The sequence below is a fragment of the Triturus cristatus genome, chromosome 9 (assembly GCF_964204655.1).
Source record: "Triturus cristatus chromosome 9, aTriCri1.1, whole genome shotgun sequence".
In the NCBI taxonomy this organism is placed as follows: Eukaryota; Metazoa; Chordata; class Amphibia; order Caudata; family Salamandridae; genus Triturus; species Triturus cristatus.
This window is the reverse complement of record NC_140592.1, coordinates 450,003,297-450,030,164: the sequence shown is the minus strand read 5'-3', so window position 1 is coordinate 450,030,164 and position 26,868 is coordinate 450,003,297. Positions and strand designations below refer to the sequence as shown.

Below are 26,868 nucleotides of genomic sequence, written 5' to 3'. Positions count from 1 at the left end.
AGGATTATATACAATGTGGCAATAGATTCTTATATATGTACATTTATAGTACTTGGTTCAGCTCTTGGAAAGTCCATGCATTATCAAAAAATTCAACAGCGCTATATTAGTCCTACCAACTTGGAACCAGCTTATGTAGTGCAAAACTGATGCAGACTAGTTTTGCACTAACATTTACACCAAAGACCCGTACAAACCACTTGCAACAACCAACCGATGCAAGTGATGAACAAAGTGTGTTTCCTTACATATGTACCCTATCACACTAACAAGCCACTGCGAATGTCTTTGCAAAATTACACTGTAACAATTGTCCACTATGTAACTGGGTTAATTGTATTCTATTGTGGAACATTGAAAGACTGATTTGAACAAATTGTCACCACAGTCAACGACTGCAGAAGTATGAATTTTATTACAAGACACGATGATCATATCATGGAATGCCTTTTCTTGCTCTTTATGGAATAGCGCCTTCAAAATGATCCTGGGGCAGAAAAAACAACATAAGAACACCCACCCATGCATCCACTATAAATACAACCAACATGTACTCTTTTCTTGCTGCTTGAGTTGAGTAAGTGCTGCACCTCTGAACTGTGTTAGTGTTGTTTAATGAGCTAAGATTTTTCGTTAAGAAAAGAGCATACTGTTTCCCACCTTTCTTTGGTAAATTTTCTCTCGTTAAATGTCTGTTGTTTGCCACGGTGCATGAGGAAAGAGTCAGAGACTCAGTTTGGCTTGTGATCCCATGAGCTGGGTGTGTTTCGGTAGAAGATAGTTTTTTTTAAGTGCATACCACTCCAAGTGTTTATTAGTTTATCATCAGCTTGCCTTCTTAAAGCGAAGTGCACGTTTTTTTTCCACTAGAGGAGAGTTTTTTTGATTGAAATATTTTCTGCTTGCTCTAGAAGCGTAAGGCTTATGGCTTAATGGTTAAGGTCTTAGGTTCCCCATGGAAAGAGTAAAGGTTCGATCCTAGTGTCTCAAGGGTCTTTACCTTTGTCAATTACAAAGAGTTCCAACTTTCCCCAAAAATCTAGTGAGAGATGTTTAAAGGCTTTCACGGTCTTAATGACTAATGGTCACATATATCAACCTATTTTGCATTCACAAATTGTGCGAATCGCTAAATTTGGCTTTTTGCAAATGCAAAATTGCATTACTAAATGCATACGCAGGCCACTTCTAGGTAATCGCAAAAATAGCGATTCCTAAAATTTGCAACACCAAATTGCGGATCGCAAAATGCGACCCACGATCAGCTAATTGTAGATGAAATGCAGGAACCATTCGTAATTAACGAATGGTCAAAAAAATGCAATTTTGGACGTGCAAAATACCACCAACTCAAATCGGGTGCTAGCCAGGTGCAATCTATTTAAACAGGTCCAGAGTGCCTAAGCATGTTCCAGAATGGCTACGCTCTATGTCATTTAAAAGAGGATGAGGGTCCAGGCTGGTGTGTAGAGAAGGAGGAAGGGACGAGCGAATTTTCGGCCAGACAGAGGAGGAAATCTATGACAAGTACAGGTTAAATTCTGCTATTATATTAGACCTAATAAGCGACCTGCAAGCGCAACTGCAGCGTCACAGTCGCAGGACCAATACAATTCCCACCCATCACAGCAATGCAACACTATGCAAAAACAAAAAATATGGAATTCGGAAAATGCATTCATGTTTTGATCCAGTCCATTCTAAGGGAACATTAAGTACTGTTTCATCTTAAAGGTAACCTAACACCTGTCAAGAAAGGTAGTGGTTATAATGTGCTGTGTGGCACTTGTAATGCAACAACCATTGGTATGTGGCATTGTTGCACGCTTACTGCCTTGACCTGTGTTCCTGATTGCATATTTTTGAGGTTATAGTACGAACTCCGTGGGGATAGGTGGGTAATGCACGTGACGTCCTGACATGTTTGCCTTGCTGTGAAGGTGGCGCTCTCTGCTTGTATGCACGATTAAAGGTTATATGACAGAGTGAAAGCATGACTCGTGCTGCATTTAAATGAATGCCTTTCAAGTTGATGTATTGCTTCTCAAAGTTAAACATTAGTTAAGTGGAAAGACCGGGTAAACAGGCCATGGACAGCGACTGTTCAATAGAACTAACATCTGCAGCACAGAGGTTGAGAAAGCACACACAGTTCTTGATGGCCAGGAGTACACATTGCTGCTGCCAGGGCTTGGACATCTCATCCGAATGATGGACATCTCTGTTTCCTTAGTTCTCACCCTGTTCTCGCTGATTTTCATCATGGTCTGGAAATCCATCCGCCAGCCAAGCAAACTTCCTCCTGGGCCGATGTGTCTTCCTTTTCTCGGGAGCGCCCTCCATTTGGACAGCAAGAACATGGTCCCATCAATAATAAAGGTACAGGGGTGGGAGGCTGTTAAATGTATTTTTTTAGGTTCAAATTTCTTTATTAACTTTTAGCATGATGTACTATGGAGCACAATACAATTGCGACATTTCACAATGGACATAGGGGCACATGCATCAAAGGTTTTTGCGATCGCAAACGGTGCGATTCGCAAAAATCGGCAGTTTGCGATCGCAAATTAGCCTTTGGAGATGCATGAAAGTGTTTCCTAAGCGCAATTTAAGAATTCGCAATTATTTGTGAATTCCTAAATTGCGATTGCATTTAAGGAATCGCAATTTGCGATTCCTTAAATGGAATGCTAGAAGCACTTACAAATAGCGATTTTGCTATTTGAGACCGCAAATTACAGACAAATCAAACTTGTCTGTAATTTGCAAAAACTTTGAAAAATGCACCAAAATGCATTTTTTTAAGTTTTAAGTTACACTCACATATGCCCTTGGGGCATGTGTGTGCGCAACATGGGTGCACATCACAATTTCAGGGGTGCAACAAGGTGTCATTTTGACACCCTTGCACCCTTGAAATTGCATGAGCAATTTGCGAGTACCTACTGGTACTCGCAAATTGCGCATGCAATCTCCCATTCATTCCTATGGGCCTGTAGGCCCATAGGAATGAATAGGAAGGCATTCCTTAATTGTGACTCGCAATTTGCGAGTCGCAATTAAGGAATGTTTAGGAATCGCTATTTTTATAGCAATTCTTACATGCATAGGCTTTTGCGATTCCTTAATTGCGATTCCTTAATAATCGCAATTAAGGAATCGCAAAAGCCTTCCTTGATGCATGTGCCAGATAGCCCAAATGCAAATTTACGACATCATATTTCCAAATTAAATAAAAAAGATTAAAATATATATTTTTGGAGGGGATAGGGATCAGAGGCTTGGTGCAGGTCTCCCCTAAAGAGAGTTCCTTGTCCCTAAAAAGTGTGTAAGACAAAGGGAACTTTAGCACTTTCTAAATTCTTACAAAAATACTAACATTCTTTATTTTTTATGTACTGTCACAATTCACTCTAGTAGTGTTTTAGAATATAGGTTGCTGATTACAAGACATGTTCTTTGTATAGTTCTCAGTGCTCATAATTATAATTCTTTCTGCTTATTTCACATCACAAATTTCATGTTTGCATATTATACAGTAGTGCAGATTGCTCTTTTTCCTCTAGTTAAGGAGTACGCTGAAGCATGTAGGCTGTGCTTGTTTTGTACGGAAAGTGATTTCTGTCCTATTTTGATATCATTATGGGCAAGAACACCAGAAAGACCAGGCATGTTAAAGGCTCCAGTTCTGGTTCTTCTGTATCCAGGTTTAGATCTCAGCCTCCACCAGGAAAAATGAAAAGAAGACTAGGGCAAATGACCATGACTCTTTTGAAGGCAAAATTTCATGTGTACTGGTTGAAACATTGGTATACAGATGCTGCTAATAATGAGACTAGGAGAAATTCAGATATTTCTTCTGGGTCTGAGGAAGAAGGATTAGCGCCCCCATTTGACCAGAAGGGTCAGATATGCCTGCAAGTCTACCAAGAGGTTGCATAAATAAGGGATTCCCAGAAGTTCATCTGAGCCTATATTGAAACAGTTCATGAAATATGAAGTTACTGGGTTTCCATTACACCAACACATCCAAAATGTAATTTTATGTTAATGGAACAATCCTAACAAGTTTATTAAATCCTTGCCTCATGTCCGAATGTTTTTTGTCTCAAAGAATCTAGCACAGCGTGTAGCACTCTGTTATATGATGCCTGTGCATTTGCGTGTATACTTTTCAGCCAGGAAACAACAACCGATGAGCCTCCATTACATTATAGTATTAGCAATTTGTTTTCTTTTCAGGGACAAGTATTGTATGGGCTTATAATTAGCCCAGGAACAGTACTGAGCACACAGTATACAGTACTGCTTCACTTGTGGGGCAAATGTGGGGCTTTAGTACATCCATTGTTTCTGATAAGTATATACATGCTTTGAGCTGCAAAATAGCTTCTGGGTACTATAGCAGACTCTGAAGTATTGGATTAGTCTGGGATGTTTTTCCGAGCTATCTGTAAAACCTAAGAATTTCTAGCTTATTTTTTGGGGGAAATTGTGTTGCAAAAATCAATGTTGTAAAGGCAACATTTGAGCCCTCGTAACAATTTCGGCAGAATAGGTGAGGATTTCGGCAGAATAGGTGAGGTGCTTACCACACATGGTAAATACCATTACCTCGGAGTGAGGGGTTTACCAAATGCGGTAAATACCTCCTATTAGGTGTTTTTCTTTTTTAGAGTTTTATATAGCGTGAACTAGACCCGAGAAAATTGGGTATCAGAGCGTTTTACATGAGCACCAGTTTCGTTACAGAAGGACATTCATTTTTTTTTAGGCAGGGAGAGATTAAGTGATTTGCCCAGAATCAAAGGATGATGAGCGCTGTCGCCGAGACTCGAACCTGGTTCCTCAGCTTCGAGGTCGACTGCTCTTGCCCCAAGGCTACATCTCTCCCCAATTAATTAATTTACACATGAGGCATAACATGCACAATTGGTATTTAACAGACTAAATTGATCAGATTTTGCCTTTTTTACGGGCCTGCGGAGGTGTTATAATTAGCACACAACTTGTGTGGGATCGGAATATAGTCATTAACTTGTAATCAGGGACTAGGTCTAATTTTTCTCCGCACCGCATTGAAAGAGTCTATCTAGATGACTCATTACAATATGGGGCCCGTAATGGTGCTCTCCCTGCCTGAACTACAAATTGAATCTGTTCTAGGTGCTCCTGATTTTGCCGAACAAGGGAGCGAAAGGAGTGTCTGCTTCACACAATTTGGTCATGTGGGAAGCAGAATTTGAAATCAGATCTTCCAGCTTTTAACTATTGGACCATTTTTATGCCTGCTTATTTTCTATTTATTGTAATCAAATGATTAATGCAATAAAGTATTTTACTATTACTATTGGACAATATCTCTAAAAAATCATACCAGGGCCATCTTTAGCGCTGGTGGCACCTGGTGCAACAATGTTTTTTGTCAGCCCCCACTCCCCATGATCTACTCGAATTTCCTCACTACCACCCTGCAGAAGTGCCCCTCATCTCTCCACAGTCCCTCTCTCACATGCATTTAATTTGATTGGAAGCACTGATAAAGGCTCCTTTCACTAATCCACTCAGCTATCCACATAAAATACAGATCTGTTCTTTGCTGCCAGCAGGCATGTTAACCCTCTGTGCTACTTCATGGCGAATCAAAACTGCCACTGGAAAATACTCCGATCGCTCTCTCTTAACAGGAACATTAATCACAAGAGTTATCTACTCATTCTTTTGCTGCCTGATAGCTGGACACACAAGTAACTCTGCAACAGGTGCTTTTAACTCATAAGTTATTGCTAAACACAGTGGCCCCCCAGCTCAGGTCAGTGTCCCACCCAGCAGGTCATCGCACAGTGCAGCCGCACCGGTCGCCCCGCCCTCACACCAGCCCCGGATCATACCACATCTTAAGCAACTGTACTTTTGTCCAATAAGAAGTGAAACCGATAAGACTCAATTCACAAAGGGATTTTTGGTTGTGAAATTATTTTGACAAAGTTGCCTGACTTTATGGCTGCCAGGATTTAACAATAGGAATCCTGTAGGGTGTAAATGGCCTTACTATTGATCCAAATGCCTTACTATTACACATCACTCTGCTATGAGAAGGGATAAATCCACATTAGTAAATCACACACATTAGCTGGTGGTTTCCTCTGGCAACTATAACAGTGTTCTACATGGTGGCGATGTTTGTCTAATTTAGAGATCAGAACAACAACAGTAGTTTATTCATTCAGTACATATTAAAAATGACTAATACCTGCCGCCCAAGCCATTCTCATAGCTTTGAGGACCCGGAGTAGTCTAAAATATCACACATGTAGGAGTATGATGGTTAGTAGTTGTGCTGGTACTGACACTGGTAGTGCTGGTAGGCGCAATGGGTTATAGCAAAAAACAAGATGATGCGAAGGAACCGATCAAATGATATTCTTCTCAAAATATGAAGGAAACCACAAATTACTCCTTCACAGTAAGTTATTTTTATATTAAAATTAATCATCTGCTAATCATATCATTGTCTGGACACAGTTTCATTTGATAAATCTCTTTTATCAACATATAAATAAAGTTCCAAATATTCATTTCATACGTAATTCAGTGAACATCGGTCCATTACTCAAACAAAGAGAAAGGAGGGAACATAAACACAAACAAAACAAGGCATTTAATCCATTCCTTATTCCCCTGCAAAAAATAATAATGGATGTTGACACTATTACCGTGCCTCATCAAAAACTGGGGGTAACCCAAATTAGTAACCCTCTGGCATCTGGGTATTTAAACAGTAGCAAAGAAAAATGATGCCTCGGGACCAATAATGTAACGTATATTATGGTGACGAGAAAAATAAATTGTCTCCTCCCTTGAGTTATATATTTTCTCAACCCAACTTTGTTGTTGTTATTTTACATAATCATCACAAGCAATTCCAATCCAACAAAAGATATCTTTAACATTTACGTGGAGTATTTATGCCTCTATTTATTTTATACTTCAACACAAAACATATAAGGATCAATCTTTTAGATATATATACACAAACATTTACAATATTTACAATACTAACGTACATATACACAGAAATCAAACATATACAAATCCAACTAACCCTATCAATTCAGGTAGGATGCCTATAGAATTATTTTACTAAAGCATTCCGTTCTATCGAAGATCACTTCTAAAGAGATACTTTGAGATCTTGTGATTATAATCTCTACACTCATTTAAAGTACTCTTTGGTAACTACTCAAAATAACAAAAAATCCACTGAGTGTCTTCAAAAATCGTTGTCGACGCGTTTCAGCCAAGAAAATCTTTAGGCTTCATCAGGACTAGGGCCACTGAACTTATATTTTCGTTAAATTCAGCCTATAGAAACAAATTAAATATTTCTTTTTTATCTATTTATACACTCATTCTAATTTTTGTACATGTCTTTATATACACTATATACACATTGGAACAGGTCAAAAAACAAATTTACATAACAGGTACTGGAGTGGCAGGCCGTAACCAAAAAATATATATTAAGTTCAAGATAATTGAAAAAATAATTGAAAATTCACCCAAAGTGTGTAATTCCACCACCATTATGTCCATGTTCTAAAGGTGCCTAGAATCCAACCAACACTATAAACGTAATTCTTTTCAAAATATTATCATCAACCTTCTAAGCACACATGTGGTTCTAAGTCAAAGGGTATATATTATCTCCTGTACTATACATATTGGCTGAAACGCGTCGACAACGATTTTTGAAGACACTCAGTGGATTTTTTGTTATTTTGAGTAGTTACCAAAGAGTACTTTAAATGAGTGTAGAGATTATAATCACAAGATCTCAAAGTATCTCTTTAGAAGTGACAGTTGACATTGTATGGGAGATTCTCTATTTGTGTTATGAAATCCATCGTATCTCTCACATACGATTGGGTTTCTTTGACCAACGGGGTAAGAAAGGAGCCAATATATTTGGCCAATGGTTCCAGAAGGGAACCACAGGCGGACACAATAGGTCTTCCCGGAGGACACTCAGTATTTTTATGTACTTTTGGAAGTACATATATGTTGGGAATTTTGCATACGTCTACATTTAGGAAATCAAATTCATTATTACATAGCCACCCCTGATTGAGTGCATTCGTAGTCGTTTCCAAAATTTCTGCCTTTAGTTTGCGTGTAGGGTTTTCGTCTAACAGCCTGTTAGACGAAAACCCGTATGTGAGAGATACGATGGATTTCATATCACAAATAGAGAATCTCCCATACAATGTCGACTGGCAACTTTTGGTATCCTTTGATATTGTATCACTGTATACTAATATCCCGCAAGACGAGGCGTTGGCAGTCATGAAAGTTAAATTGGAGGAAAGAGAAAGGCCACACCAAGTACCAACTGACTTCATAATCTCGCTTGCGACATTATGCTTGAAAAACAATTTTTTTAGTTTCAAAGATGTTTTGTATCTCCAAATAATGGGAGTGGCCATGGGCTGTTGTTTCTCACCCGAGATAGCCAATTTGGTTATGGACGAGTTTGAGAAAAAATGGATTTATAGCGACACCAACCCTTTTAAATCTCAGGTGTGTTTTTGGTGTTGCTATATTGATGACATTTTTATGATTTGGGGTGGCAATGAAATTGAACTGTCAGACTTTCACAGTTGGCTCAATGCGAGAACATTGGAGCTTAAATTTACTATCTCTAAAGACAAAGAAAAGATCAATTTTTTAGATGTCCTCGTGCAACACCAGAATGGTCAATTGAAAGTCAGCCTCTATACCAAACCCACTGATCGTAACACCTTGTTGCACTTCACCAGTGGACATCCACGCACTTTGAAAGAGAATTTGCCATATGGGCAATTCCTCCGTATTCGGAGGAATTGCTCGAATAAAGAGGATTATTTCTCATGTGCTGAAATTCTAAAAAACAAGTTGATCATGCGAGGACATCCCAAGAAATTGACGAAGACAGCACTCAAAAGAGCGTGGTATACACCACGCGAAGATCTACTAACACCTAAACAACACGCAGATAAATCACTCCTCACATGTGTTCTGACATATGGTCCAAAAGCAAACAAGATTAAAAAGATAATTCTATCTAATTGGAAACTTATTGACACTCTAAATATTCAGAAGCCTTTGTTTGCATTTAAGAAAGGCAGAAACATCAGACAACACTTGGTTCGAGCAGCAAGAACTATTGATCTTCCAAGAAGAGACCTTAGGGGGTCTCTTAAGTCTTCCACCTGTGTCAGGACATTATAGATGTCAAAACTGTGTGGCGTGCAAAATGACGATTGATTCGAAACACATTGTCATTAATGGATTCAAGCATGAACAGAGAGTGTTTTCAAACTGCAACACAAACAACATCATATATTGTGTTAATTGCCCATGTAAAAAGTTTTACATTGGACAAACGACCCAGACTGCAAAGAAACGGATCCTGTAACACAAGTCAAGGATTAAATGTAGGACACAGGCAGCTCCCCTGGTCCAGCATTTTATCTCGCACAACCATTCAGAAAATGATTTGCATTGGTCTGTACTGTTGGTTTTGCAGGATTCGAATAAAGATACTCTCCAAATGAGACTGAATAGATCAGAGGCAAGGCTTATAGAGAAGTACCATACAGCGACACTAGGCCTTAATGATCGGGATGAAATGTGGTCGCTGATCCAAGATCCCTAATACAATCTGTTGGGGTTGTTTTAGCAAGCTGAAATCTACATGTATTTGCCTATCTCTAGTTCAATTTTCTTCCGCAATACTAATACATATGTCTATATGTTCGCAGGTTTTTTGAGCTTTTTGAGACTATTGGTCATTATGAATGTTACGTATAAGAAAACTGACTCACGGGTCTTTAACATGAACCCATTGATGCGGCTTGTGTAGCTATTATTCTGTTATTCAGTAATATTGTACGGAGTGGCAGTACTTTTCACTTTAGGTAATTTTCTAATTTGCTTTACTATTTTCTCTTGTATTCGTCACATTTTTCTCCCCTTTTTGAATTGTGTCCTGCCCTTAGATTAGTATCAACTAATAATTATTGTGGGGCAAGGAATCGATGTAACCTTTTTTTCTATGTCAGTCTTTCTATTTCCATTGGGTGACACGTTAGATTTCGGGCCGGCGTCCTTCGAGTCCGTTGTTTATTTTTTGAGTATTTATACTTCCGCGTTCCCCGGTCACGTGATTCCATCCGGGAACCGTGTGGAGATTTGGAACGCCAGCGGGAGACAATTCGAATAATATTGCAAGGTACGACTTGTTAGATACTCGGGTCCTCTTTTACTATAAGGGTAGATCCGTGCTTGTTGCCCGGTCTCGTTTTTGATAGCCTGTTACTTTTCCTTCCCCGGTAGATCTTTCAAGAAGAATAGACGCTAGTGCGGGTTTGGGATTCATACGCCCCCAGTGCATTTGTTTGACCCGGAAGGCCATGGCCCAATAGGTAAGATATGGGTTGTTGTTTGTTTAGCGTGTCGCCACATTTCTTGCAAAAATTACTTGGTAGAGATCTAATTCAGTCCCCCATTGCTCTCCACTTAGAACATTACTCGCCATGGATTTTATGCCGCTGTGAAATTAGACTACTCGGATTGCTGCGGAATTGGTAATCCTAGAGTGCTTCGTACTTTGGTGTATATACTCATCCGGATATAGTTCACTTTTTTCTTGATTGGGTTTATCTTAGTTTGTTGTTGGCTTTATTAAAATCTTTTCTGGTAGCCATGAGATTTCACTACACGGGTGTTAGAACTGTCTTGGTGATTTGGTCTCTTCACATATTTAGAGCCCTACTATTGGTGTTTTTTGGTTTTTCTTTGGTACTGCCACCCCCAGAGAGGTTGTGCATATCTTTTAGAATGTGTGTTAGTGAATGTACATATATAGATAGTTGTATATATTGTAAATTTTTGTTTATATTATAGATGTTGTTCCAGGAGATATATCCTTATATACCCTAGTCCTGATGAGGCCCGCAAGCAAGTTGGGCTGAAACGCGTCGACTACTGTTGAATATTAAGTGCCCCGGAAGTATTTAAATCATTGTTTGAATTGAGATATACATAGTACCAATAAATTGTGGAAGAGGTATAACGGTTACTACCTCCTAGTACTATCCAATGGGGCGACTTCAAACAATGGAATGCTCATGATAATAGTGTCAACATCCATTATTATTTTTTGTAGGGGAATAAGGAATGGATTAAATGCCTTGTTTTGTTTGTGTTTATGTTCCCTCCTTTCTCTTTGTTTGAGTAATGGACCGATGTTCACTGAATTACGTATGAAATGAATATTTGGAACTTTATTTATATGTTGATAAAAGAGATTTATCAAATGAAACTGTGTCCAGACAATGATATGATTAGCAGATGATTAATTTCAATATATAAATAACTTACTGTGAAGGAGTAATTTGTGGTTTCCTTCATATTTTTGTGGTAAATAATTTAATTACCGGGACTTAATTTGATACGGAAACATAATAAAATAGCTCAGTAAATAAGAGGCAGAATCCGTGGTATTAGAGGTTCGGAATGGGCTTTATTCCAATGATCGATTATAATCGGTTGCTCCAAGTTCCATCACCACGGAGGTTCAGGAAGTGAAGTACATACATTATTGACAAGAAATGACTTTTATAGAACATACATTACAATGAAATAGATGCGGGAGGCGTAACAATTGATAAGGAAGGTGACGATTCACATGCGTAACCGAAAATGGGTGTAATGAGGAGTAAAAAGGAACATAATTGGTTATGATGTCATATATAGGTGGATCCATAAGATTATACTTGGCATAGATGCGCGCGCAGCAGTATGACGTGTGATTGACGTGCAACTAGGGGGTGAGGGGGACTTGACATTTAGCTCTACATGTGGAGACAAGAAGTCTGGGGGGTCAAGTCAACCTAATCCCAAATCATATCTAACATCCTATGTTTAAAGAACTATGTTATCCACAAAGGAAGGACTCTTGGACAAAATCTATTCTATACTGACTGTGTGTGTGTGTACAAGCGTCTAAGTGTCTACACTAGATGCGAGGGCAGGAATTTTCCATAGTAACAGGGCTATGAATTACTTGCATAAAGACAGAGAAGCCGAGCCTTTGCTCGGTAGCTGGAAGAATGTTTACTTAAACTACTAGACAGGAATGCATTGGGCAGAGAGCGGAGCAGATAATTTTCGAAGGTGAAATACAGTTCTTGGCAGGCAGCAAGCTGATGTCAGGCTTCGTGAGCCGCGCAGGGAACGAGACAAAGTTCATGGTCACAGATGCAGGCTCGGACTGGAGCTTTCAGAGGCAGAAGGCAAGAGAAGCTTGATGACAGAATCAGGGCCTACTTGCCTGGACTGTAAAATGGCATAAGTGAACCATATAAAGGCGGTGGCCTTTCGTACTTAGGAATGGAATATCCGGCCCATTCATGGCGGATCAACAGAGGACATGTTAACGGTGGACACACATGTATTTGCGTCTTCATAACTGGAACTGGAGGGAACATACATGTACTTGTAACATGCACATAGAACCGTTGGGGTCCAAGATAGGGGACATAACTGACCAGAAAAATCCATATTTCCACATTCCCTCCTTGTCCCCTACTTGCCCGTCAAGAGATATCAATCTTCATTAATCCATTGATCTGTTCATATAGCATCATTTGTTCTTCTTTCTTCTTCCGGGATCTTGAATGAAAATCTTGATGTGGAATGCACGATGTGGCACACAGACCACAAATCGCTGGTCCACATTGCAGGCATAAGCAGCAACTGAATAATATGAGAAGGCCAATACCTAGGAAGGATAGAACTCTCCATCCCCAGGCTGATATCACGCTCCAAAACCAACCGGACCAAGTCCAGGTGCCTGGGTTCTGGTGTATCTGGCTTACAATCTTATGAAGGCGGGTTATGGCCTTATATACAGATGGCGAATTTTCTGGTATGAAAATGCAACAGCTTGATCCGATGACCCTACAAGCTCCGCCCCTATCGGCCAGGATGACGTCAAGGACAAGACGATTTTGAAGCACAACAATCCGCATAGCAGACTGCTCTTCTGTTAAATTGCCTAAGGCGGAAATAGTTTCGTTCACTACTGCTTCAAGGGTTCTAGTCAATCTACGTATCAGTTTACTATTAGTAACGGTACCTATATAGGGAAAGAGACCTTTATTGAAATCGGTGTATTTTTCCCATGCTGTTTCAGTGTAATCGACTATCGGGAGATCTCTCCTTACTCTATTATTTACTAAATGAGTGTTTCTGTGATAATCGGGGGGAGCTAGAAAAACAGGTGGCAAAAGGAATCCAATGTAGCAAGTTCCATCCCAATCTAGAGGCAAACGTACATATGCCGTCTGACCACATATGAAATAGGAATGGCGGGAAGCTCTAAATGTAGACTTGCCTTGATCACTAAATTCTACTACAGTGGTGCATCTACTATGGCCCATATGAATGGAACCATTCTTTCTTACACATAATTCACCTTTTACTGGAAATATTGACATAGCGGGCAAAATTGGAGTAGCTTCGGATTCGACATTTAGGATCATAAGATTAAGCGTAAAATTACCTAATCCATATACTTCATTTTCTAGATCAGTTCCTGTTCTCTGGGGAAGTCCCTCCTTGTTGGGGTAGCAGACCTTAAGCAAAACTAAATTCAAATGTCCCCATACCCAGTTATCTTGATAAACTGCAGAATTCGAATCCAGAGAATTAATTAGGCTAAACCATGCTCCACAGGAGCCGTTGTGTGTGAACGGGTATGGAAAAAGAGGTAAAATTCCTTTATAATTCTGATAGGGAGGGAGTCGGCCACATATCCAACAGTTTGTAGCATTGCTAACCTGATGGGAATGATGTAACATACTAATAAAAGTGTTATTGCGCAGCGCAAATCTGTATGACAATTCAAGCGGAGGTAATTCACTAAAAGAATGTTCAGCAGTAACATTGTAAACATGTCTAGAAACAGGATAATATATGTGCAACAATATACTTGCAGTAATTATTAAAAGACTCAAGAAAAACAAAATTAATGTCATTATGCAATGGCTACGCAGTGATTTACAGTACGCCTGTCGTTTCAACATTTTTCGGGTGTTTTCTCTATTCAGGTCCAAGGGATACATGTCAGAGACAATTCAACCGCTTCACCTTGGAGAGGACTTAAACAATCAAATTGCTCGACTGATTGGGCCTGAGCTTTAATTTATAAAGTTCCTGACTGTTGGCCTCAGCCAAAGGTAGTTTTGAGTCAATGGGTGAAGACACACGAGGTGGGCTATTCACATCCGAAGGAAGTCCATGAAATTTCTTGATATGACTTGAATGAATCCATCCTTTTCTGCCTTCGATCTTCACGGCTGTCCTTGTGGTGAGCAGGACCAATTTGGGTGCTTTCCACCTGGGCTCCAGCTGAGTCTTTCGGTCGAAATTCCTCACAAGAACAAGGTCCCCCGGAACTACATCAAGGGGTTTCACCTCAGTGTTGTCGGGAAAGGCTGCAGCTACCTGTGAACGACAAGATTGTAGTGCAGACATCAAGGAAGCCAAGTAATCTGTCAGCATATTACAGTCAATATCAGTTATTTTTCGTGGCATAGGCGTCCCCCACATATTTGGTGGTCTGCCGAAGATCACTTCATACGGGGATAGCCCTGTTCGAGAGTGTGCTACCATTCTTGTGTAAAAGAGTGCAACTGGTAGTGCTACTACCCAGTCGACACCTTTTTCTCTGCATATTTTGGATAATCTTATTTTCAGAGTCTGATTATGTCTTTCTACGAGACCTGCTGCCTCAGGGTGTCGGACACAGTGGAATTTCCACTGATAGCCTAACAAAAGTGAAACGTGTTTCATTAATTCGGATGAGAACGGCTGGCCGTTATCTGAGTGAACAACACGTGGTAAACCGTATCGTGAGAAGAATTCTCGAACCAACTGTTTGGCAGTAGTCGGGGCAGTGTAATCTGAAACCGGGTATGCCTCCGTCCAACGGGAAAGAGCACACACAACTACGAGAACATATTTGAATCCTCGACATCGTTCCATCTGGATATAATCCATCTGGAGGACTTCAAAAGGGTGATCAGGAGGATGAAATCCACCCTGTTCTACGGGAACGCTTTTTCCTGGGTTGAACTGGCAACAGATCAGACAGGTACGGACCTTTTGTTTGGCTGCTGTTCGTAAATGTTTATTGAACCAAATGTGTTGAATGCTATCTAGCATAGCTTTCTCTCCTAGATGCGCTGGACTATGGATAGTGTTAATAATGACTTGGACCATTGAATCAGGAAGGAACCACACAGACTTTTCCTTCATCATCCATCCTTGATCCGTTTGGATCCCTCCTAATTCCGTCCATTTCTTTATTTCATCTGGTGTAGCATGTGTCTGGATGTCAATTACGTCAAGAGTAGGATCTTTAACCGTCATACAATGTGTTGGCGTCTGGACTATTGTCTTTGTCATCTCGGATGTTTGAGTTTGAGCAGTCTGTTTAGCTGTTCTATCAGCTAGATCATTGCCTTGAGAAATGATATCAGTAACTTTCGTATGTGCTTTGCATTTCATAATCGATATTGCAATGGGTAAATGTATTGCATCTAATAAGGCATGAATGAGGGGTCCGTGCTGAATGTGGGCACCGTGAGAAGTTAAATAACCTCTCTCTCGCCACAGCACGCCGAAGTCATGTACGACTCCGAATGCATAACGTGAATCAGTGTATATGTTGACTTTTTTATTTATGGCTCGAATACAGGCTTGTGTCAGAGCGATGAGCTCTGCGGCTTGAGCTGACAAAGTATTTATACGATTGGTTTCAATGACTTCAGTATCTGTTGTGACTGCATACGCGGCCACTAGCTCTCCTGTACTTGTTCTCATACATGAACCATCTACATACAACGTCAGGTCTGGGTCTGACAATGGGACGTCTGTCAAGTCTTGTCTGGGTTTCGTCGTGATTGTAATAACATCAATACAGTCATGGGCTAGTGGGTCTGTTCCATTTACAGGTAAAAGTGTGGCAGGATTCAATGTGTTACAACGTCTGATTTCTATATGTGGCTGAAACAGTGTTAGTTCATACCCTGTAAGTCTTGCTATAGTCAAATGTTGTGTTTGCGTTCGATTCACAAGAACCTCCACTGCATGTGGTACTTGTACTGTCAATGGATGTCCTAACACTATGGCATCGCTTTGTCTAATTGCTAAAGCTGTTGCTGCCACTGATTTCAGGCACGCAGGCAGAGCCTGAGCTACGGGATCTAATGTACTAGAAAAATAAGCACATGGTTTGTGTGATCCTGCTTGTTCCTGTGTGAGTACTGACAAGGCAGTACCTTCGCGTTCTGTAACAAAGAGTGTAAACTGTTTTCTGTAACATGGTGTTGCTAAAACAGGTGCTTGACATAAAGCTTTCTTTAGGCTTTCAAAAGCTTGTGTATGTTCTTGAGTCCAAGGGAGAACAGTCGATGTGGCTGCCTCCTGTGTTGTCAACTGAATGAGTGGTTTTGCTAAAAATGCATACTGAGGGATCCACTGTCTACAATATGAAGTGAGGCCTATGAAAGCCCGCACCTCCTTTTGTGTCTTGGGTATTGGCATGTTAGCTATTAACTGAATGCGGTCTGGTGTAAGCTGCCTTCCCTCCTTGGACAGCGAGTGACCAAGGTAAATAACTCGCTGGACACAGAATTGCAGCTTAGAAGGGGACACCTTGTGACCCTTTTCAGCTAGAAATTGTAAAACTGTCAGTGATGCTTTCTCACATTCGGGTTCGCTTCTAGCGGTGATCAACAGATCATCGACATATTGAAGCAAGGCAGTGTTAACTGGCATGTGGATACTGTCGAGTTCTCGTTTCAGTGCTTGGCTATAGATGCTGGGGCTTTCTGTAAATCCTTGAGGTGCGCGTGAGAATTTGAAGCTACGTCCATTTAAACTAAATCCGAACAAATATTGGCTTTCCGGATCTATTGGGACGCTGAAAAAGGCATTTTTGAGATCAATTACAGTAAAGAATGTTGCTTCGGAATCAATAGCTGTCAGTAATGATGAGATATCGGGGACCACAGGGAATTGCGGCACAATGCACTTGTTTAATTCGCGCAGATCAATAACCAATCGATATACTGGTGGGGCCTTCGGATCTGTTCGTTTGAGAATCGGAATTATCGGTGAATTACATACATTGGAATCTGTTTCCACAACTACTCCTTGGGCAATGAGCTCGTCAATGATTTGCAGTAAAGCCACTACAGCATCTGGTGGTAACTTGTATTGTCGCATTCGTGGTAGTACCACTCCTGCCTTTAGTGTGACTCGATATGGTGTAATATTCATGCAACCAACATCAGTAGGGCCTTGTGCCCATAGATGTGTAGGTAAAGTCTGCAATCGGGGATCCATGTCTCTAGACACATAATGACCTTTAAAATCACGTAAAATCAATCTTACTCCTTCCGGAGAACAACATATTATAGCTCCTAGAGCCTTCAGTGTTTTTATTCCTAACAGGTTTTCTGGACATGATTTAGTAAGCAATAAATCTGTAGTTCGGGTCAAAGGTCCTATCGTAAGTGGAAGAGGTTGTGACACTTCATTAACAATAGGTTTTCCTGAAAAACCAAGGGAAATATTCTGTGAGCCTGAGAGGGGTGCCCCTGGAACTTCACTATGTTTTATGGTTGTTCGACTTGCCCCGGTATCGAGTAAAAATTTTCTATCTTGGCCTAATAATTCACTATGTACATAAGGTCCTTCTTGGTCTACCGGGATCTCGATAAGGGGTAAGTCAACTTCCCTCTCTAGGCTGGTTCATGCATATCGTTGATAATCAGGATAGTCATACTGTGCGGTCTGGTACAGTTGTCGTGTCGTGGTTTGTGTGGCAGCAACAGGCAGCGCTGGTGCAGCTGGCACAAACTGTACAGACTGTGGTGGAGCTGGCATGGACTGTGCGTGCTGCGGAGCTCCTTGTTCATTCTGATCCTGTCTAGGTGGCCGTGGTCTTTCTTTTGTATTACCTATGGCGATATTATGTTTCAAAACTGGACATTCGTGTACGTAATGACCTGGCTTTTTACAATAATTGCATGTCCCTTTTATAGGTCCTGCGAAATCACCGGAATGTGTCACACCCTTTTTATGTCCTTCAGCTGGAACTGTCTGAGAAACTAGCATTTTCATTTTCGTGTCTTTCATGCGTCTTTGTTCATGATCTTGTTCCTCTCTAATTCTATTGTGATGGTACTGTAACATTTGTAACATTTGTGATGGGGTGTTACCTTGCCAAGTACTCTCGAATTTTAATACTCTATTCTTCACTTGGGGCAAGGAATTTTCCACTAATTTTGTCACAAACAGATGTGGGTATGATTCGCTACTCGCTTTTATACCACTATTTATACCAAAACATTTTTCAAATCGTGCATAGAAATCACTAGTGTCTTCATCTTGCTTTTGTTTACAGGCTGAAATTGCACCCCAGTCTTCCTTTTTCGTGGTTAATAAACGTGGCAGTACCTGTACTAGTAAACCTGGTAGTGCTTTAGTTTTGTCCCCAAGCCCTGCTCCTGCAGTTCGGGCCCTCTCTTCTGCTTCTAAAGCTGACCATTCTATCTTTTGGTCTCCTACCTCCCACTCTTTTTCCTTGAGTTTTTCATAAATGCCAGCAGGCATCAATACCTTTAATATTGTCATAATGTCGGGATAGGTATACTCTCCCATGAGTAACATGTCTTTAATTTCTCGGTGGAAACCCGCTGGGTCTTTGTCATGACTAGGTACCACTTTCTTCATTTCCAACAATTCTATTTTCGATATGGGCGTATACACATATACACGTTTAAACTCATTGTCCTCGCCCTTTATTGGGTGCACTTCTCGTAAGGGATTCTGTCTGTCCATGTAATACATGGTTCTTTCCTTGATGGGCAGTGAGACATGTTCTGGGCATATAAAAAGAATGTACTGCTTTCTTGATTCTAGTATTTCTTTAATTAGCTTAGTACCTGAACCTCTCCATCTATTCGTGAGTAATTCGGTCAATATATCAGGTAAGGGACCAGGATCTGAATGTTGGCTTTTATATAGTATAAGAAGTTGTTGAATCATATAAATCCCAGCTAAACGCTGTTCATCTGGGGTGAGATTCAAAAATGTGTGAGCTACTGTGTCATCACTATACTTCCCGGGACTGTCAACCCAATGAACAGCTGACCTGGCTAATTCTTGTTCATCCATAGAATCGAGAAAATGATAACCCCTTCGTTCTCGGAGTAATTTATCTGCTGCTTGGAATGAATGCTCGTTAGACCTTATATTTATTATTGGTGTTTGAAATTTCCTGTTATTTTCTAGACCTATCGGATGTATCGGATCAGTAAGACATCTAGTACTATTACGAGATCTTCCTCTACCTACATAGGCTATAGTTTCTGACTGTCCTGTGGGCAGTCCTGATGCTTCTTCCTCGCTTTGTTCGAACTGATCTACCGCTAATCTTTCTTCGTGTAGGCGTTCTATTTCTTTACGGATCTTTCGGCACATGGCTATTATACAGTTTTGCTTATCATGTCTCCCTTCTGATATATTCTGGCTCCATCTGGTAAGAATCTGCATTGCTTCCGGGTCTACCCCCGGTCGGTCTTGATTTCTGATCACACAATTTATGAGGAAACGCAACAGTTCCCCCTGTATTTCCACTTTCTGGTATTCCATAGCTCTGTTAATACATTCAGAATCTCGCCCGGTTTGGACAAAATGATATATATTATCTAGATGTGCAGTCATTCCTGGTAATTTCCCTAAATACACTGCGGCTCGTCTGATACGTAATGATGCTAGGGTCATTTCGTCCTCTTTTCCGGGCACAGGGTCATATCTACAATCTATAAGAAGTTCCTTAAGCGTACGGGCATTTATGAGTTTGGGGGTACGTGAATGTGCTGACTCTTGAAAAGTAAGTTTATTTATTCTAGGTGGCGTAGAAAAGATATTGGTAGCACCGCCCGTAGCCCCGTCTGGGGTATCGGGCGTGAAAGGATTCGTTGAACGTGATACAGCAACTATAGGCGTGGATACAGCTATAGAAGTAGCTGTAGGAACAGATGCAGAAACAGATGTGCTTGCCGGAACTTGTGTCAGAACTTGTTGCTGTAACGATACGGGTACTGGATCTCGGCGTTGAACCTCCCTGGCAGGCGGTCTATGTGGGGCGGGATTAGCATACTCGGGAGCTGCGTCATCTAAATATGAGGAAAGAAAAACATCTTCTGCGGTTCTAGGATGCCCCTTAGGATGTACCTTTATTGGAAACAACGGGGTTGGCAAGTCTCTTGGTATCTCTGGAGTAGCCTTAGGCAATCCCTCGGTCAGAAGGGGATACATACCATTCATAAGGGCATTTCTTTGTCTGTCTACTTGTTCTGATTTCACTCGTGCACCTTCTTTAATTAATAGATTTTCTCGGACTTCATTAGAATTCTCTTTACTCTTCTCTTCCTGTCTACGTGCTTTTTCTGTTCGTCTATGTGATTCTTTACGCCATAATTCAATGGCGTCTTTCTGTGATTGTCTAGCTTTCTTTTTCCATAATTCTTCCTCTACTTTCACGATGCACTCTGCATCCCAGGTCCCCGCTGCGGGCCACCTCTGACTTTCTGGTAATTCCTTAGTGTAGTCTACCCATAGATCAAGAAATAATATGGCGTCTAGGCCATGTTTATGATACATGAAGTACCCTGGAGTGTCCCTAGGAGGAATGGGAACAGCTTCTTCGAGTACCCCTTTTCTAGTTGTGATCTGTCTTAGTTTCGAAAAGAGCGGCATATTGAGAACTGATCTGATACTTGATCTTGAACAAACTTAATACAGTAATCACAATAATGAACAGTCATTCATACCACAATATGCAGAACGTACTTAAAACATTTAACATTTAACATTTACCTGAACAATGAACAATGATGACGATCTAAGGAGAACTTAAATCACTAAACATAATACTCGACATTAACTGAATCATTCTGAATTATATACTTGATATACTGCTAAACAGTACAGATACACTGCTGAAACAGTGCAGACCGGATTTGTGTACCCAAACCCGTCTTGACCGGCACAACCTATGTGCACGTCAGAATGCCTCCCCAGTAATGGTACTCACCGGGTAGCTCGGAAACGGAAGGCCTCAGAAACTGGACTGAACTTGAACCGGACTGGACTCGACTCGAACGCTTCGGACACTGGACTCGACTTGGGACTTCGGAAACTGGTGGGCCTCTGTATACCTCGGATCTTGCTCTCTCAGCTAGGCTCTGGTCGGGATACTTCGCACTTCTCATCGCCTCGTCTGGGTGTTGATCGCAGCCTCAGTCGCCCCCGCTTGACCGGAGGGAGACACAGGAAATCCTGCTGGTACGCGTAATTGTCCGTCCAGCTGTGGCAGGAGACCGGGCCTGCAACTCACCGCCGGCGCGTGAGATGAGAAAGTGTCCCTGTTCGGGCGCCATTCATGTGGTAAATAATTTAATTACCGGGACTTAATTTGATACGGAAACATAATAAAATAGCTCAGTAAATAAGAGGCAGAATCCGTGGTATTAGAGGTTCGGAATGGGCTTTATTCCAATGATCGATTATAATCGGTTGCTCCAAGTTCCATCACCACGGAGGTTCAGGAAGTGAAGTACATACATTATTGACAAGAAATGACTTTTATAGAACATACATTACAATGAAATAGATGCGGGAGGCGTAACAATTGATAAGGAAGGTGACGATTCACATGCGTAACCGAAAATGGGTGTAATGAGGAGTAAAAAGGAACATAATTGGTTATGATGTCATATATAGGTGGATCCATAAGATTATACTTGGCATAGATGCGCGCGCAGCAGTATGACGTGTGATTGACGTGCAACTAGGGGGTGAGGGGGACTTGACATTTAGCTCTACATGTGGAGACAAGAAGTCTGGGGGGTCAAGTCAACCTAATCCCAAATCATATCTAACATCCTATGTTTAAAGAACTATGTTATCCACAAAGGAAGGACTCTTGGACAAAATCTATTCTATACTGACTGTGTGTGTGTGTACAAGCGTCTAAGTGTCTACACTAGATGCGAGGGCAGGAATTTTCCATAGTAACAGGGCTATGAATTACTTGCATAAAGACAGAGAAGCCGAGCCTTTGCTCGGTAGCTGGAAGAATGTTTACTTAAACTACTAGACAGGAATGCATTGGGCAGAGAGCGGAGCAGATAATTTTCGAAGGTGAAATACAGTTCTTGGCAGGCAGCAAGCTGATGTCAGGCTTCGTGAGCCGCGCAGGGAACGAGACAAAGTTCATGGTCACAGATGCAGGCTCGGACTGGAGCTTTCAGAGGCAGAAGGCAAGAGAAGCTTGATGACAGAATCAGGGCCTACTTGCCTGGACTGTAAAATGGCATAAGTGAACCATATAAAGGCGGTGGCCTTTCGTACTTAGGAATGGAATATCCGGCCCATTCATGGCGGATCAACAGAGGACATGTTAACGGTGGACGCACATGTATTTGCGTCTTCATAACTGGAACTGGAGGGAACATACATGTACTTGTAACATGCACATAGAACCGTTGGGGTCCAAGATAGGGGACATAACTGACCAGAAAAATCCATATTTCCACATTTTGAGAAGAATATCATTTGATCGGTTCCTTCGCATCATCTTGTTTTTTGCTATAATTGCTTTACCGAGATGCGGTTGGAATATTGGGTACCCCCTTATTATACACAAGGTAGGCGCAATGGGTGGTGCAAGCCCCAGTGGCTTCCTGACTAGGGCCCTGGCACTTACTTATTTACAAATGAAACACTGGTTTGGAAGTTTGGACTGCAGGTGGGAATTGAAGTTTGCATAAAGTTCTACACAGAGGGAATGGGCAGCCTTTAAAAAGTCACATGGCAGGTGCAGTAGTATGCCTGGAAAGCTGTGAGGCGTGATTTTCCACGGGCCGTATTACGCCTTGGCATTGTTTGCGCCCGGCACACCTTTCAAAAGGTGCGCCAGGCGCAAACAATGCCAATGCGCTTAATTATGAAATATGCGCTGCCCCCACGGCAGCTGTGACCTCGCGCTGCCCTGGGGGCAGCGCATTCATGTGAGAACATGGAGCAGCCGCTCTGTGTTTTCACAGTTCAGGTGGCAACCGCCTGCCCATTCAAAGGGGATTAGAGATCCCCTTGACTGCACCCGCCTGCAAGGGGATGTCTGAGTGGTTCATGGGACCCCCTTTACCCCCTGCAGAGGGCTGCTGTCAGTAGGCGCACTGACAGTGTGCCACCTTTTTAATGGTGCATTGTCAGTGTGCCTCCTGAGGGCTTCTTTGACTCTATGCCCACGTCTGTAATATGGCGCGGGTGCAGAGTCAAAGGAATTCCCTCATTTGCATAGGGACTCCCCATGCAAATGAAGGAACACCCTCTGAAGGTAGCACTGGCGCATTAAGTGCGCCAGCACTATCGGTTTTATAGAAGGGGTCGCACAAGCGTCTGCGCCCCCTTCTATAATACCAAGGTGCCCTGGGGGGCATGCAAAGCGGGCGCAAATGCCTGTTTACCCCTGGTGCACCTTCTGTAATACAGCCCCAGGTGTCCTGTAGCACCTGTTTAGGGGATAGTAATGAAGTGTAAAACTACATTCCGGCGGAGATGGAGAACTCCATACATTATTGTACTCTCCTGTTTGTGCATTGGCCCCCATAAAAAGAACTGCACACAAGACAGAGGGGACACACACTTTGATGAATGGCAGAAGTGAGCCACAATGACCTTTTAGTCTTTATTTCTTGGTATGTGTATTTCGTTTCCATTTACACATTCCTAAAAACGTGACCACACGAAATATTATCTTCGATGCTGCATTGATGTAGGTTTCTTTGTGGTATGGGATTAACAGGTTCTGTTTTAAGGCCTCCATTTTGTAAATCAACGATACAAAGCTAGTTTTTACTTGCCTTGCTGTCATTTGGACTCTGCATATTTTGATCTAAAATGTTATGCATTTTCCGATTGCAGCTAATTGGAATGCTGAAGCTCTCGCTGATGTCGGGCAGGAGGTGGGGTAAACAACTGCCACAACGAAAGGGCTAAGGTGTGGATGTTAGGTGCATCATCACTGTACCTTGCGTGTGTGCCCCCCTAAGTTGCATTATAAGGCTGCTTTGCTCCACATCAGAAATTGATTAATTTTTATGGCTGAACCGGAAGCTCCAAGCCATGAGACTAAGTAATGAAACGTTTTTTCCTATCATTCCTATTTTTGTACAAAGAACGAGGTAACCAATCAAATTTAACCATAATGCATGCCAGGTATTACGCATGCATTTACATCTTTTCTTGGTGCTGCAGTTGCGTGAGGTAAGTCCTATTCACTTCTTTCCTTTCATTTGAGCTCTAATATAACTGCTGGTTAAGGAGAGACTGATTAATGCCAAGTGACATTTAATGGTACCAGGCAACCTCAACAAAGTCTTGAATCTACCCACTGTCGCTCAAAACTATTTCTAACTTCACTAATGCATATAAATGGAGGAATCCTCTCAATTCTCAGCAATTCCAACGCACGTTTTAGCAGCCTCTGGGGAGAGGTTGTGGCCTTACGGCCAGAGCTGCCGACTTTTGAGCTTGGGAACCAGGTTCGAGCCTCGGCGTGGGCTTAGCTTGTCGGCTCAGCTCCTGTGAACCTGGGTAAATCACTTAATCTCCCCGTGCCTACCAAATAATGAATGTGTCCTTGTGTAACGTAACCGGTGCTCATGTAAAGCGCTCCAGTACCAGCGGGTCGAGTTCGCACTATTTAAACCTGCAAACAAAAAAAACCTCAGACATAGACTAAACTTTAGTTACACCTTCACCGCTAGAGGAATTCTTGAGTGAAAGGAGAGCGAATATCACCCTCAAGTTACCCTTCTTAAGTGGAGGTACAGCACAAAAACTACCTTACAAAGCCACAGGAGAACCAGAAAAGGTAATAGATCTGAGGAGTCTTATATGGTCACATCACTCACTAAGGATGTATGGGAATTGCAAGGATGCACAAGAAATGTTGTCAATTAGGACACTTTCAACCCTCACAGAAAGGGAAGAGATTCCACAAACCTTGGACGACTTAGAAACAACACTGTCGGACAAGTACACCACAGAAAAGCTGACAAAAGTAGGCCAGCAGAAAATTCATAATGGCAGAATAAGAATCACTGGTATACAGCATACCCGTGGCTCTTGAAGAGGCTATTAAACCAATGAATGTACCAAAAGTGAAAAGCACACAGTTATTACAACTTACCAAAAGAGGTTGTTATTTCTAAAATATAAAAAAAGAAAAGATGAAATGCTGAGAGACAAAAGCAAGCCTTGAAGGAAAATGGTGGGATGACATAATCATGTGTTCAAAAACCCTAGGACCCAAAGGGATTTTGACATTTTATCTTCAAATTGTATCATTCTGATGGTAAGTATATTTCAAATGCAATACAAGCAGGTGATTGGATGCCATACATATCGGAGCTGCATTATTATGTCACAGCAAGCAACTGTTTTAACTTGGAGCCCACTTATGTTGGTAGTAAGCAAACTTGCACTTGCGCTTTCAACAACTTTGCTCCTTTCAGTGTAGAGTCAGCTCAACCTGCTCTGAAAGCTGCTAAATTAGATTATCCTCAGGATCCTATTCAAATGAAGAGAGCAGCCATGCTGTCTCAGCAACCGGCCCCGCCCATTAGCTCCTTGTTGAATCTTTCCTTGAGCACGGATGCCATTCCAGCAGAGGTGGAAAGCTGCTCGGGTTAGTCCGATCTCCAAAAAAACAACCATCCTACTGCAGACGTTTCCAACTATCGTCCTATATCACCCCTTCACTGGGCTAGCAAAATAATAGAAAGTAAGATCAATAAACAACTGATGGACTATCTTGAGTCTAATAGGATCCTAGATTCATCTCAGTCAGGCTTCAGACCAATATACAGCACCGAAACTGCACTCTTAGCTGTTACAGACCATATTAGAAGCTGCCAAGACAAAAATCTTCCATCTATACTTGTTCTGTTAGACTTTTCTGCGGCCTTCATCCTAGACTGATACGGAGACTGGAGGAGATAGGTATCTAGGGCCTGGTGCTCCAGTGGTTTAGAAACTATCTGTCTGACTGAACTCAGACCATTCATCTGGGACCTTTTCGGTCACGCACCAGGATAATAAACAAAGGAGTGCCACTGGGCTCCTGTATGAGCCCCACACTGTTCAACATATATGTCACTCCTCTTGCAAACATCATAAGAGCCCATGGTTTTACACCTATCTCATACGCGGACGATACCCAACTTCTGGTAGCCTTTGATAAAGACCCGTCCGAGATGAGAGAGCATTTCACTGAAGGCATGAAAGCTATTACAGCCTGGATGGCTGCTAACTTTCTCCAACTAAATGGTGGCAAAACTGAAATCATGCTTTTCGGTGCTGCTCAACTGTTATGGTCTCCTGAGTGGTGGCTGCCTGAATTAGGATCACCACCTACTCCAAAATCTTATGTGAAAAATCTGGGTATAAAACTTGATCAGAATTTGACCATGAAAGACCAAAGGTCATTGCTCTTCACAGACTGTCTTTAAACCCAAACCATTCTAGACTCTTGAAAAGGGACTATTCTTCATCCAATAAATAAAAAAGGAAATGTAGAAAATACTAAAAACTGAAGAACTATAGACTTACTGGAAACTGAGGCCAAACTGTTGTCTAAAATTGTTCTATTTCAACTGGAAGAATCGCTACATC

General features: G+C 41.5%; 1 protein-coding gene across 1 annotated transcript in view; it reads left to right on the top strand.

The window, feature by feature from the left end:
* Positions 1–2,108: 2,108 nt before the first annotated feature.
* LOC146798118 (cytochrome P450 2C11-like) overlaps positions 2,109–26,868 on the top strand; it is a 359,895-nt gene continuing 335,135 nt past the window's right edge. The window contains exon 1 of the mRNA XM_085625339.1: positions 2,109–2,379. Coding sequence (XP_085481465.1) covers positions 2,209–2,379 — 171 coding nt within the window. The 5' untranslated portion in view covers positions 2,109–2,208. The remainder of the gene's footprint in view (positions 2,380–26,868) is intronic.